This window comes from Accipiter gentilis, chromosome 17 (genome assembly GCF_929443795.1).
Source record: "Accipiter gentilis chromosome 17, bAccGen1.1, whole genome shotgun sequence".
Taxonomy (NCBI): domain Eukaryota; kingdom Metazoa; phylum Chordata; class Aves; order Accipitriformes; family Accipitridae; genus Astur; species Astur gentilis.
Genome location: NC_064896.1, coordinates 7,281,095 through 7,296,005, shown reverse-complemented (window position 1 = coordinate 7,296,005; position 14,911 = coordinate 7,281,095). Strand labels below are relative to the sequence as shown.

Sequence of the window (14,911 nt, the reverse complement as noted above, 5' to 3'; positions counted from 1 at the left end):
TTGGCATTATTAATACATTCTCTTGCAAATAATACTGCTAACTGCTCTGCAAAGCGTCTGTACAGATACAAACTTAGCCACCTCTGCAGCCCTCGTGGAAAGTAAATCAGGATTATCCCTGTTTTGCAGACAGAACAGACACCCAGAGTGATATTAAAAGCTGTGACCTGCAAACAGTTTTCACCAAGTGTGACGCAGGGAAGTCACCGGCTGCTCCAGGTAGGAAAGGCAGCCGCCAGTGAAGGCTGGGTCTTCAGCCCCGCTGTAAATAACGCACAACTCTGAAAATCGGTAGAGCTGCATCACTGTGCTCCTTGGGTGAGTATGAGGCAGAGGTGACACGCGATTTGCACAAGGTCATGCTATGGTTTCACAGCAGGGCTGGGGCTGCCCCTCGGGGATGCCCGCCCTGCCCACAGATGGAGATGCTGGTGCCGGCGCGGAGGAGGACACCCTTCCTGCGGAGCTCTGAGCTGTCAGTGTGATAATTAGCCCTTAAATAATTTTTTTTTTTTTTTTTTTTTTTGTGATCCTTTTTGCCTATCCAGTAGGCCATATTGCGCCCGTTAGGTAAAGCATGAAGCACCATTTCACTCCAGCCAGAGCCTCCCCTGCCGTGCCCGCAGCCGCTCTGCTAAGAAGCCGAACCGGGTCAAGACTCGGCACAGCCTTGGGGTTTTTTTTGCCCATCTCCTGAGTTTTCAGCGGTCCCTGCATGCACCCGCTCCGTGGCTGCCAGGTGGTGGGCATGGGATCTGAGCAGGGTCTGACCCGGGGAGCACCTCACTGCTGCGCAGCCCTTTCCCAAACTCCTCTCCCCGCTTTGGTTTGGCTGCGGGCGAAGGCGTCTGGATGGTTGCACACACCGCTGCCCCACACAGCGCCGGCTGCCAGCCTGGATGTTCTGCAGCTGAGATGCAGAAAGCTTCAACTCATCTTGAGGTGCTGGAAAAGCTTTAAAAAATAATAATAATAATAAAAAATAAAGCACAATAACAAAAGCAAGAAACCGATGTAATGGCTTCTGGGTTTTGTTGGGCCTTTTTTTTTTCTTCTGCCCAGAAATGACAGAGGGAGAAAAAAAAAAAAAACCCAATGCAAAGTAACAACAGGTCAAGGATTAAAATACAGTTACAGAAAGAAGCCGAGCAAATTTGATCTAGCCCAAAGCTCATGTCAAATGCACCTAACAAAACCAGGATGCTGAGTGCACAACTGCTGCATTATTTTTCTTTATGTACAATTTCTACATATATATATATATATATATAAAAAAAAAATTAAATACAAAAAGCTACCGTGGAATAATGTTAAGTGTGTGACAAGGGCAAGGGGAAGAAAAATGGCAGAAGCCAGGAAGGTCAAAACCGTCACTAGATTTGGTGGATGGTTTCCAGGGATGCTCACACAGACCCTGGCTGAGCAGTCCACTCTTGAGTCATCTTGATATTAAGCACACGCTTAAAGTCTGAGTAGGATTTAAGCTGGTGCTTAAGAGTTTCACTGAACAGAGTTGCTACACTGAACTGAACTCTCAGCCCCTTACTCCTGCCATGGGATCTGGCCAGGTTTGAAAGCAGGACCAGCTTCCAGGCTTGGGGCCAAAGAGGGGGAGATGGGAAAAAGGGAAACTTGATAAAAGTGCTAATTAAGGTATAAATGGGTTCTGGACATTGTTTTGGTCAGTGTCACAGCCTTAATGTTATTTCCATGATATCTTCTTTTGTACTTAATTCCCTTTACAAGAAAAGAAAAAAAAATCACAGAAGATTATTAAAAAATTTATATTATTTGCCCGTGAAACGGGAACAGTTCATAGCTCATCAAGTCTGGCAAGGAAATATGTTCTCATTCAGGGTTTTATTTGATTTCTTTTAATTTTTTTTTTTTTTTTTTAAAAAGTGTATTACGTACCCGATAAACTGGAACAGCTCTGAAAGAAGAAAGAACTGGTCCACTGGTTAAATATTTATATCTTTTTTTTTTTTTAAATAAAAAAAAAAGAGGTTTGTACAGATTCCATAGACCAGAAAACCCTCTGAAGTAGTAAAGAGCCTGCTGTCTGCTAGGGCAAACATGTATCGAACATTTGTATTTTAAAAAGTATGTTAACGTGACAGAGAGGAATGGCTCCATCGGGTCTCTCTGTATTTGGTATCGTATCTATTGGCAGTAGAGGCCATTGCTCTGCTACGGATGGTCATAGTTAAAAATTTGCTCTGGAAAAAGTTACTGTGCATGCATAACAAGCTGACTGCAAACATTAACCACTCAGCATCATAACTTTTTTCTTCCAAAACACCAAAAAAGGGCCCATCTGCACAATAAGGACTGCATTTGCGATGTTCCGCTTAAATAAATAAATAAAATTAAAATAAGACACAGAGTCACTCGTGAGTTACAGAGCCGCAGGCGTGCAAACGAGCAGAGCACAAACTACTCCTGCATCCCTAGAGCTCAACGAAGCCAAACCAGCCAGGACAGAGCAGGGATGGGATGGAGGGAGCTTGTCCACAACTAAAAAATTACGGAGGAAAAATGGTTGCAAGGCTGAGTTTACTTCCACTCTCAGACCAAGGTAGGGTCTTTACAGAGGGCTTCCAAACCCCAGAAAAGAGGGGTTCTCAGGCACAGGCATGACTTTGCCGGGGCGACATGGGGGGCATCGCGGAGCGGCCGTGTGCGCGGGGAGGGGGCGCAGGATGGAAGGATTAAAGCAAGCAGGAGGCCGGCTCATCCAGCGAGAGACACCATTCCTGGCACTGGGTCTACATTCGATACATTCCTATGTTCTTGAAGTTAAATCTTTGAAGAAGAACCTTTTTTTTTGTCCCTTTTTAGAAAAGTGCTTTGATGGGTTCTGCAGGAGGGAGGGATGCTCAAGATTCATTTTCTCTTTTGAGTGACAATTTCTCTCGCTGCGAATGAACCTCCCCCTACTCAAGGAAGTGCTAGTTTCATTTACAAGTTCAGGGTAAACATGTTTTTCAAATGTAAAGCAGTCTCAACTGTTTAAAGCACAACCATAGGCAATCAGAGGGATGCGAGAAAAAAAAAACAAGCACTTTGCGAGAATTAAATAAAGCATGTAATAAATACGAATCATAAACTTCTGTACACAGGAGCAAGGGTTTGGTGTTTTTTTTTTTTAATCATTTAATCAATATAAAAAAGTTTTTCTGTTTTGTTTTTGTTTTCAGTGCATCTTCTTCCTCTTAAAATGCTTAACCCTTTCCTTTCTGCATCTCTCAGGCCCATAATTACGCACACCTAAATGGCAAAAAAGACAAGGTCTAACAAACCCCTTTCCAAAAAACTCTAAAAAAATATTCACAGCCTCAAACAGTTTTGTACATTTCAAGCAACAAAAGGTATAGAAAAAGGCACAAGTAACTGCATACATGTGGAGATAATACCAGACTGGGACAAAGAAAACCAGGAATCTTCCATGGGTTTGGTCATTCACTAGAGTGCTTCTTATAGCGATGATTATACTAAAGGAAATAGTGTTGAAAATGTCTGTTGATTTTACATAGGAAGCCTAAAGGTGGAACAAATGGTGGAGGCTTAAGTACTTCCCGTGTTTTCATCCACCTTTTTTTGAGTTTGACCTAAATCTGCGTGCTCTAGCTGTGGACTGCTCTTCCTGGAGGTTCCCCCTTGGCGACTGGGCTCTCCAGAGAGGTTTCTCCTCCGGACGGAGAACGGCTGGGCGTGCGAATGGCTCGATGAGGGCTCTGAGAGGCAGCCGGTGCTGCTGCTTCGGTCCAACGGCTGGGAGGGGAGATCTGAGATGAAAGTGCAGGATGATTCAAAGGAAGTGCTCGAGCTGCCGGATTGCTTCTTGCCCGGTTTTTTCAAGGGTTCTTCCCCGCTTGTCGAAGGCTTTGGAGAGTGCTCATCGGTTGTGCTGGGGCTGGCTGGGGATGCCGAGCAGCCTGCCTGCTCCGCGTGGCTAGACTCAGCGAACATTTTTACCCTGTATTCCTCCTGGTCTGTCTTTTGCTGAAGCTCACTAGTCCTCATTTTCTCTTCTAAGCAACCACTGCTCGCAAGCTCTGGGGACAGCGTGTATTTAGAAACCTTTGCAACTGGGGAGACAGATGCCGACGATGGCTCCCGTGGGACCTGTGGTTCCTCGTCCCTCTTGGGAGCCCGGCTGAACTCGGTGAAGCTGCTGCCACCAGAGGCAAAGTATCCCGCTTGCAGGGATACAACTGAACTGGGCACCAAGCTGGGATGGGTGCTTGGCCTCGCCTGGACCATCTGGATGCCCCCAATGGGAATCATAGGATACGGGGTCCTCGTGAGCTGCTGCGAATGCAACGGGAGATGGCTGAAGACATTCTCCTCCCCTCGGCTAGGAGCGTGGACATGTATTTCATGAGGTGCCTGCAAGGGTCTGGAGCAGACAGGCTGCGTGATGCCAGGTGAGCATGTTGGGCTTCGTGGTTCTATCTTCTGCACCGGAGAGGGAAAAGAAACAGCTGAATCAGTGCAACGTAGAAGTTACAGCATTAGCATCATTAATGCTCACTGCAAGTATTGGTTTTCTTAACATTTAATTCTAATTTGAGGGAGATCAATCAATTGAGGAAGATTTGGACTCCCAAACCTTTAAGGTAGGGAGCAACACAACCCACAGTGTTTGCCTTCTGGGTACAAATATGCCCACAGCCTGTTGGGGCACAGATCCGGGGCTTTGGTTCAGGCTTGGATCATTATAAAATCATAGAATGATTTGGGTTGGAAGTAACCTTTCAAGGTCATCTAGTCCAACCCCCCTGTGATGAGCAGGGACATCTTCAACTAGATCAGGTTGCTCAGAGCCCCATCCAACCTGACCTTGAATGTTTCCAGGGATGGGACATCCCTGGAATGCCCCTCTAGGCAACGTGTTCCAGTATTTCACCACCCTCATCATAAAAAATTTCTTCCTTCTAGCTAGTCTGAATCTACCTTCTTTTAGCCTAAAACCATCACCCCTTGTCCTATTATCAGAGTTGCCTCTGAAACCCTGGCAGAGGATGCCAGTGTTTCCTGCCATCCAAGCCGCTTTGGAACCCTTTCAGTACATGGGGTTTCTGAGGGCCCAGAATAATATTCTTTATTTTTACTGTACTTTCTTAAAGCAGGATTACATCCTTACAGCTGCTACTTGCAAGGATGTTTTGGACCAAGTGAGAGATAGCATTAACTCTCGTTTGAGACAAAGCACACCCGTCAGTGTGGTCCCCACCACCACCCTCATGGTGTGGTCTGTAGAAATCAAGGGTTAAGCCCCTACCATTTTACCTGTTCCTCTTTCTCTCTCGGTGCTTCACATAGTTTCCTAATGTACATCATGGAGAGATATGTGGCTAAACAGAAATGGATTAATTAGTGATGAGGTTATAACTAAACCCTTAAACAGGACTCCCAAGAAGAGGAAGCAACAGAAACTGCAACCAACTTTCCATTAAGATGGGGTTAGCTATAAAACTTGAGGATTCACTGGAGGGCATATTTCTTTGTAGGATAATGGAGAATTGCCTGAACCTGCAAGCTGGATCTCCATAAAGAGGCAAGAGGAAAGCAGCAAGAGAACAGAAGAGAGAGAAAGCAAGAGCCACTGAAGATAATGTATACTTGGTCAGAAGTTACAAGCCCAAAGACTTGCTAAATTTCACTTATCCACATGAAACCTTGGCAGAATCACTATAGGGAGGCTCGGAAACCCCCAAACAAATCATCTCAATGGTGCAACAGCCACCAGAAGGAGAGACTACCTACAGCAAGAGCCAGTGGGAAGAAAGATGGTCATGGTCAGGCCTGATGCACAGACTTGGCAGAAAGCCTTACACTGAAGGTAAGCTAAGATTGTTTCTAAGTAATGCATAGAGCACCAGTTTTGAACACAGAGCTCTGTTTGGGATCTGATAAATCCACCTCTGATCTTTCTGTCTCTTGTATCCTTACCAGGAACATAATTTTGCAATGAAAGCCCAGCTGTCTATCTCGCTGATAAATGGAAAGTTTCCCGGTTAGGTCTTTATTGTTGCTTTGGAGGCACATGAGAAAAGCAACAGTGGTGACTTTGGGTGCATAAAAGGAATAGGAAAATAGAGCAAAAAGGTATGTATATGAGAGTGTAAGTTAAAAGGTGTGAACAGGCAGATAAGCAGGAGTATACAATATTGTCTCCTACTGTGGACTAGGCAGCTTTGGGGATTTGCCACAAGTAGTGGAACTGGGCAGTTTTCCTGACAGAGATGCTTTAGAGTTGAAGGATGGGGGTTTCCACAGCCCTGAGATTCACCACAAGAAGTTAATTGACAGGAAAGGGAAATAGCATTAAAGTAAGCAAAAGTTTGGACCTAAAACAAAGAATAGTCTCTGAGAAGGTAAGACAAACACTCATAGTGGAAAGCAGAAGGAAGACAGTACGTTATCATAGACATGGAAGAAACGCACACTGGGCAGCGTGGCTTTTCTGGAGAAGACCTGGGTCAGCATCTGCCGTGACAGGTTCTCCAGAGGTTGTATAAAGGCCTCTCTCTTCCCAGTGCAGTCCCTAAGGGCTCGAGTCTCTCCTCACACCAGTTTCACAGCAGAGCAACTCCAGCAACTGAATCTCATGTTCATCAGCATAAATTACAGGAGAGCCAGGCACTTCAGTAGAAATGGGAAGCGTTCCACCAAACCCGACGTCTAATTTGCCTGTAGCAGTGGGAGGAACATGCAATTTTCCTTTACCCATAGGATTTGATATGTCCAGCAGAGAGATTAAATAATTTTCTGGACCCAGTGGGAAACACCTCTCTGTGCTGAAGAGAGAAGCGAGATGAAATCAGAGATGTCCAAACAAACATTTCTCAGCAGTTAATCTAACAGAGTTGGCTGCATGTATACGTAGCCCAGGAGCCAGCAATAGAGTGCAATGGCTAGTTCAGATCTGGTCCAGGTCACTGACCAGTGAAAAATGGTCATAGTTTCATCCCAGCTGGTGTGATCTCAGAAGTGGGTATGAAATTCCCGGGGGAAAAAAGCCTCTCAGTGAGAACTAGTCATTGTTAAGTGGTCATCCTTACTGCTTGTCTCAGCAGGAGACTGGTTGGGTCGGGATTTTAAATAATCCCTTGGAGAAGGGACAACTTTTTATTTCTCTTCAACTGAGATGGGCAGGACGAAAATGGGTGCAAAACACATTGCTGTCCGCTGTCACTTTTCTCTGGGTTACCTGTGACATTGGTCACAGTCAGAGTCACTGTGCACTTCTGTATTGCAACCCTCATTAAAAAACATATCAGAGAACATACTGCAGGGACTAGAAAGCAAGAGGGTCTTGAACTTACCAGCTTGGACTCATAGAGCTGTACATTTTTGCCAAAGAACCTGTGAGGTAGAGGCATCGAAGATAATATCCCGTGCTGGGCTTGATATGAGCTTTGAACTTTGTCATCTGCTGCTGATTTGCTAGTACCAGGCAAGTCCTCTTTCCCAGGGGATGGATACCTAGACGACTCTGAACAGCCTGGAGACGAGACTTTCTTCAGCGATAAATATCTGACTGATGACATCTCTCTGCTGGGCGACGAGTGCCTCACAGGGGAGACTTCTCCTTCTGGTGGAAGGTATGTTCTTGGGGACAGCTCTCTTCTAGGGGAAAGATGCCTGCTGGGCGACAGCTCAAGTCTTGGTGACACACATCTCAGTGGAGATGCCTCCCTCCTAGGAGAGACGCGCTGGCAAGGAGACAACCCTCTCCCTGGAGACAGGCACCTGAGAGAAGACAGTTCTCCAGTTGGCGAAAACCGTTTCGGTGAAGTTTCATTTTTGGTTAATAGGTGCTTTCTTGCTAGCATTGGTCTGCTGCTGCCACCACCTCTGCCAGAGTCCTGGCTCGGAGACCACCTTTTTCTTGGGGAGGTGTCTTTTGAGGTTGACAGGTCCATAACTAAGGACATCTGTGGCCTTGTGACAGACTCTCTTTCAGCAGAAGCCAATTGTTCAGTGGAGGTCAAAGCTGGTCTGTGGAGACTCAAGAAGCTGTGGCACACAGCAATGTCACTGCTGTCTGCTGACCACTTTGTTTCCAGCCCTGAGGAGGAGGCCTGCTGGCCTTCACCTACTTTTTGGCTGCTGGAAACAGTTTCTTGGGCTACAGACAATGATATTTCGGTGCCTTCCTCTTGAGACGATGGAGAGCCACCTGAAGAGTGCATCGGAAGGGTGCTATGTTTGTCTTCCGGCAACTTTAAAGGTGGCTCATCTTGGCTCTCCTCTTCCTCCTCATCTTCCTCATCTTCATTGTCATCATCATCGTCAGATTCCTCTAGGTCTGAAAACTGGTGTTCCTCAATTGGCTCAGATCCCTCCCGCCCCTCAGAGTCCTGGAATAGGTCTTCACTGGTTCCTGAAGGGATGGGCAAACACAAAACAGAGAGTGTAAAGCACACATACAGGGACTATTTTTGTGCTCAATCTGCTCAAAAGATCTAAGGGGACAAGAGGAGAGAGGACCCAGCTATTTCCTAGATCTGAGCATCTCGTGCTTTAAAGCCTGCAGTCTTGCCCTCTGTGCCAGCTCCACTCCTGATGATCCCAGCAGATCCCAGTGAATCTCACCATTGGGACCTCCCGTTCTACCCTGATTTTGGTTCCAGCCATTGCTCTGTCAACATGTGCAGCCATCGGTCCCTGCTTCTGCTGTATACCTTCACACCCCCTGCCTGCCTTTCTCTAGAAATGCAAAAAAGGCTCTTAATAGATGAAGATAACAGCAGCACTATCATCCTTTGGTGGGCTTTTTATGACCATTTGTTGCAATGGTACCTACAAAATATCTACAGCTGCCAAAGTACAGGAAAGTTGCTGGGATGACTGCTCCCATCCTCCACATCTTGGGCCTTTTGCTGCCTAGATTACATGATGGTTAAACATTAGCAAGACAAGACTTGTATTAAAAAGCAAACAATAGTGTTGGAAGAACCTCTGTGGATTTTCCCTTATTTTGATAAATTCTAGCTATGATGCAGACACTTCTTTATGGCAGAGGTTTTTGCTGTCTTTCTGTGGAGGGCCTTGCACGGGGATGCTTTGTGAATAAGACCTTGTAAACAGCAAGGAGTATACAAAAAGCAAATTCTAAAGGATTTGAAATATATCTGCAGGTAAAAAACCAGCATCTCTCTTCTACATTTAAGGGCCAGCAGAAGCTTTCTGAGATCAGTACCAAGCTCCCTAGCAGATTGCTGCCGGCTCACCCGCTGCTCTGCTCTGCACTGAGAAAAATCTGCATTTCCCTATGCCAGATGTGCAGTGATCCTGGCAGAAATGCAAGCTCAGCCTGAAGAGGTCCATCGGGAACAGCCACTGGATGTCACTGTAGCTCAACAAAATTGCAGTCGGGAGGCTTTCCTGCAAATCCCCACTGCTCTGGAGGGGCTAATAAAATAGCAGTTTCTCAAACTCTGTTTATGCCAAGCACAAAGATGATGGGTACAGAGCTGCTGGGACACGCTTGGTCCCTGGCTTTGGAAGGAGAACGTCTGGTTGCTGCTTTCACACCTGTGTGAAGCCCGGTAACTAATTGCAGCACTGCTGGCCTCCTTTCCCCATCAGTTCAGCCTAGGACACTGTTTCTCCTCTGATGAACACGGAAATGGTTTTCCATTTAGAGCTGCCATCTGTCAGCAGGACGAGCCGGAGGGGAAATTAAACGGAGCTAACACTGAGGCTGGACCACACCTGCCTGCAGCAGGCAGGGTGGTTTTCAGAAGGGGACATGGCCACACAGTGAGAAGTCACTGTGACCTATGGATAAAAAGTCTGATTTTGTTTACTTTGAATAACAGGGCCTTACTAATAACTGCTCATGAAGTATTTGGCATTACCAGTGAAATAAGACATGTATTTTACCAGGGCTGATTATCCATCCAAGACTCAACCTGAAATGAATCTCATTTGCTCCTCACCCCATTCCAAAAGTATCTGTTAACTATTCCATAAAGCGAGATCTACTGCAGAGCTCATACAGCATCGAGTTGAAGTCAGCAGCTCTCCACCAAAAGGCTGACTTGCATTGTGAAATGCTTGTATAATGATGGTGTTTGCAGGACCCAGGATCCGGTGGTGGGTTGTTTGCAAACTCCCAAAGGAACTGAGTTCAGAACAAATATTATTGCAAAGGACCAGTTCTCCCAGCCATAGGGTGAACTGTGCATTTTTCTTGCTTGGAAAAGGAATGCATTTCACTACCAGAGATGTGAGCTAGTCCCTGTCTCTGGTTTCAGGATTTGACATCTATGGGCTTTGGGATGGACAGGCAGCTATAGCCTCAGCCTCTGCTTCATGGCTCTAAGAGCCTTGTCCTGTGTGGTCTCCTTTTTTGGCCCCACTCACAAAATGGACAGGCACTGGCCAGGACAGAGAGCAAGGTCAGAAGTATGGAGTGAGGGAAACATGAAGCCAGCTCCTCAATGGGGAGTTGTTTACATTTGCCACCAAAGGAAACATTTCAGCGAGTCCTGGGACAGCCCAAAGGGAATTTGCTTTGGCTTCCTAACATGCTTATTGCAGGCAGAAAGAGAGCTCAGACCTGAGCCCTGGCTTCTTGCAACCGAAATGCATTTTGCTGAGCTAATGGGCAGAGAAAGGGCAAGTCAGGAGAAGACAGGGAAGGAAGGAGGGAGAGATGGAAAAAGGAAGGAGAGAGGGAGCTAGTGAAAACGTGCCCTGTCGATGGCTTTGTCTGAGGGTTGCGTATCATTACACATGTGTTATTCTAAGGTTATTCTACCAAACTAGTGCAATCACACCAAGCAAAACCAATGCACAAGAGAAGAATTATACTCCAATCTCCTTTTATAGTAACTCTCCTTACTTTCTCCTGCCCCTTAAATAGAAATAAAAACAATCAAGTGAAATATAACTCTAGTTTAAAATAATCCAGGGAGTTTTAGGAATTGCTGCTCCCTCCCCGTCTGCCCCCAAAGGAAAGCACGATGATCTTCCTGTGCTGGTTTGTGTCACATGGAAATAGTTGTCTTTTTTTCCTTCTTTTTCTTTTTTCTTTTTTTTTTTTAAATTAAAATAGTCCTTGCTAGGCTCTGCTCTGAGCCTCTTTGCAAAGAAGAGAGAAGACGCTCTGTGGTTACACAGGGGAAGGCTCACTGCAATCCAGTACTCTGAGAACAGGGGATGTGTGTTACAGCTGTGATCTCTGATTTCTTATATACCTTTCTGCCATTTTTATGTTATTTTCTCATCCATCCAAATAACCCCAACCATTAAAGTACAAAATACGATTTTCTGACCATCTTCTTGGCTGTTTTATTTAGTATTTACTTAGTATTTGTGAGCAATGGGCCTCCTTACGCATGAGGCAGAATATTTGAAATTTCAGCAGAAGTCCAGTATTAGCTTTAACCAGGTGAAAAAGAAGCTGGAAGGAAACAAAGGAAACATCCTCTGATACCACGACTTCCCGTTTTCACCTTTCTGCATTCCTTCCTGGCAGACTGTCCCCTTTACACAAACACAAATGGTCTTCATCAATGGGAGGAAATGGGGACTGTATATTTTTTGTAATTCTAAAATTACACGGATTGCTTGCATAATGCAATAAAGTCCAGACAGCGCAACACATTCCAGTGAGCAGCCACGCAGCCAACAGCAACAACAGGAGAGGAGTCCCTTCCGAAAGCTAATGGGTTCCTGTCCTCTGCAGCCCAGGTAGGGCCTTTCCTTGCTGGGCTTAGTAGGTGACCAACCACCACGTGCTCAGCCACAAGCAGTCAGGGACCAACAAGTTAATGATGGCCCCAAAAAAAGTCCCCCAGCTGATGGTCCCATCCTTTCTGCTGAGTGCTCTCTCAGCTGACCTGGAGATGCAAGGGAGACCTTTCCTGGACTTTCGTTTAGACCTACTCTTGTCATGAGGCCAAAGGCTGAGACTAGCTCAGCCTCACCACCTGCCAGATCTCCATTTTCACAAGCAGAGTGCTCCCATCAGCTGAAAGCCTGGTCCGGCTTTCACTTCACTTGCACAACATGCTGCTGAGTGCACTACTATAAACCCTGTATGAGCCTGGGGATGAATGACTGAAGGAGATTGTGAACGAAAGCATTGCCCTGGACTAGCGAAGCGAGCCCTTGCGGTCTGTCCTCAGAAGCCTGCAATTACATGTAACATAAATAGGACTTCTGATATGCAGGTTTTCAAAAGTGACACTCAATTAATATGATTCATTAGTTCTAATTGACTATAATGGAAAGGTTTAAAATAACAGTTGTTCTTTTCAGAGTCATGCAACCAACATTTCAGGAGCCACTTTCCTCTTTCCCTATCTAGCTTTGATCTGCAGAAGCACCACTGACAGGCGGTATAACAGCAGAGAGGGATTTCTGGAGACATCATCTAATCAATTATTTTAAGTGAGTTCCTGGGCTGAAGGAGTTCTCCAGCAGTCCCACACGGGAGCAGCCTCCCACTGCTAACACCATGCCAACACTTTTCCCTTGGGGTGGCTACTGCAAAATCCCCGACTAGGTTTTCTGTTGGCCATGTCCTCCTTTGGAAAGGCCACGGCCAAGTACAGCATGTCTCTGCCTGATGGAAAAGTTGCTCTGAAGAGCTGGAAAAAAGCCAGAAGTTCAAGCAGATTTAAAAGGAAGCATGTCATCCCTTGAGACAAAGCGGCACACCATCAGCCAGGTCAGATATCCTTAGCCTTGGCTAGATGTTTATTCTGTGTGGCCTGGAAGAGCCCTTTGTGCATCCCTGTACGTGTCAGGAAAGGCACTGTGAAAGGGGGCACAGGTGTCTGGTAATGCCACAGGGCTCGCTCTTTCTCCCAGGTCATCGTCCCCTGACCACCCAGGTGACCTGAACCAGAACCCAAGCCTGAAAGGGCATGGTACCATTGCACTGGGGGATCACTGGGGTTCGGAACTGGTTAACCAGTAGGAGTTCTCTGATATCTCCTACAGGTTCTCTGCTGGCAAGTTGAGCTGTGGTCTGTTCAGGTCAAGGACAGTCACATCAGCCCTCCAAGCCACACTTGTCCCAGGACAGTGACCCAAGCCCTGCAGCCTCATCAGATTGCTCTGCATCTGCACCTCTGTGCCTCCAAAACAGGGTGGCCACATCCAACCTCCTCTGCAGGAATGCTAATTCCCGAACTGTGCTTAGCATTTTTTTTGAAGTGTGGTAGATGGCCTGAACCACAGATGTCTTGTTGACCACTCCTGCTGTTTAAGTTGAGGCAGTGGCGTGCCAGTGCCTGCAAATGTCCGCAGGATGGTTCAACTAACCAGCATGGAGATACCCCAAGGATACAGCGCATAGCGGGGGACAGTATTTCTGAGCTTCAATGTCCAAAACCTGAGACTTAAAGCATCTCAGGGGTCCCAGCGGCCAGGGCTGCCTGGCCAGCACAGCATCCCCAGCCCTGTGAACCACCTGCACCACAAACTCCCTCCATGGCACAAAGGGTTGCAGCCTGCAGCAGAGCAAACCCCCATTCCCACCACGGGCTACATAGGGAAACACACTTAGTGATTTTTAATTACCTAGAAAGCAGGAAACGTGTGACAATGCCCATGTCCCAGGAACCAGTCCCTTTCCCAATAAAGCCTCTGAGGGACTTGACCTCAGCAGGGAACCGGGGTGATAAGCGCTGTTTGTTGTTCCTGCCGAGTTAACATTCCCTGGCTCACAGTGCTGTCTCCAGAACTTGCTCAGCTGATGTTCACTTTATAAAAATAACTGTGGCGCCATGTGTTTTATGAAGTTCATTTTAACCCATTGTCAACAAACCCTTGCGGGCTGTGGCAGAATGAATCCCAGAGATGGGGGAATCAAAATTGTTTGGGGTGAGACAGGGATGAAACAGGAAACAGGGAAAAAAAAAATGCTGAAGACAGCCACAAGAGCTGCTTTCATGCTGGGATTTCTGGGGTAGCAGCCAGGAAGGGTCAATGGTGTCATGACCAGCCTGCAATGCAATGCAAACAGAAAACACCACCCTGCTCTGTGGCACTAAGTGTTTTATCCAGGAATAAACACACTGTGACAGAGACAGACCTGTGCTCCCAGAGCCTCTCTTCCCTCTATAGCTGCTGTGTGCAGTGTTTCCTATAAATGCAAACAACCTGCTGATCGCAAATGCAGATGAACCCAAATTTCATGAGGACTTGAGATCTGCTACCCCTAAGGCTTCTTCCCCATCATTCCTGCACTGCGGCTCCAGCCCCGAATACTCAGGGTCTTACTAAAGGAAATAGAATAACAATTGTAAAAACATCTAACTGTTCCCTGGAGACACATAACCTAACCCTTCACAGCTGTCGGAGCGCAGCCTCCAATAATTTGGGTAAAATATCTTTTTCTAGCTCAAACAGCTAAGTATACATGAGACTTGCCCACGTTCCTTCATCTCCCAGCTTGGAGACCTTCCTCACCTTTCCCTCAACATTTCTGAAGGAGACAGGAGTGCTTATGGTCACCACACTCCTGCCTGATGCTGCCCAGCCTCCCAGGAGATCTGCTTCTCGGGATGACTTCAGGGAAATTCAGCTGCAGATACTATAAACCAGGGCGGAAATTACTAAATAAGAGAGTCATGCGTCCTTCTCAAAGAACAGACAGACTCCTGAATTTACAGAGCCTTGGACAGACTTCGTGTGTGTGTGTGTGTGTTTGTGCATAATTAGATGAAAGAAATAAGCAGGTGAGTCAAGGTAAATGTATCTTCTTGTAAAGCACTCAGAATAATGCCATTAAATGCCAAAGTACTGTGTTATTTTAGTTTTGCTGGCTCTTTCCCTACTGAGAAATCTTCCAGATCATTTCTGACCTGGGTAATCCACCTTCATCCTACATATGGAAAAGATGCATGAGAGTGCGGGATGAGGGAAGCAGCCACCT

General features: G+C 46.3%; 1 protein-coding gene across 3 annotated transcripts in view; it reads right to left on the bottom strand.

The window, feature by feature from the left end:
- Nucleotides 1-1,305: 1,305 nt before the first annotated feature.
- The window catches only part of HIVEP3 (HIVEP zinc finger 3), a 117,204-nt gene continuing 103,598 nt past the window's right edge, over nt 1,306-14,911 (bottom strand). For 2 of the 3 annotated variants that reach the window (XM_049820564.1, XM_049820565.1), the window contains 2 exons: nt 7,335-8,395; nt 1,306-4,461 (listed from right to left, as the gene is read on the bottom strand). In XM_049820564.1, coding sequence (XP_049676521.1) covers nt 3,568-4,461; nt 7,335-8,395 — 1,955 coding nt within the window. In that variant the 3' untranslated portion in view covers nt 1,306-3,567. Of the gene's footprint in view, nt 4,462-5,365; nt 6,807-7,334; nt 8,396-14,911 lie in introns of those variants that run through there. The other variant, XM_049820566.1, reaches the window with a different exon arrangement.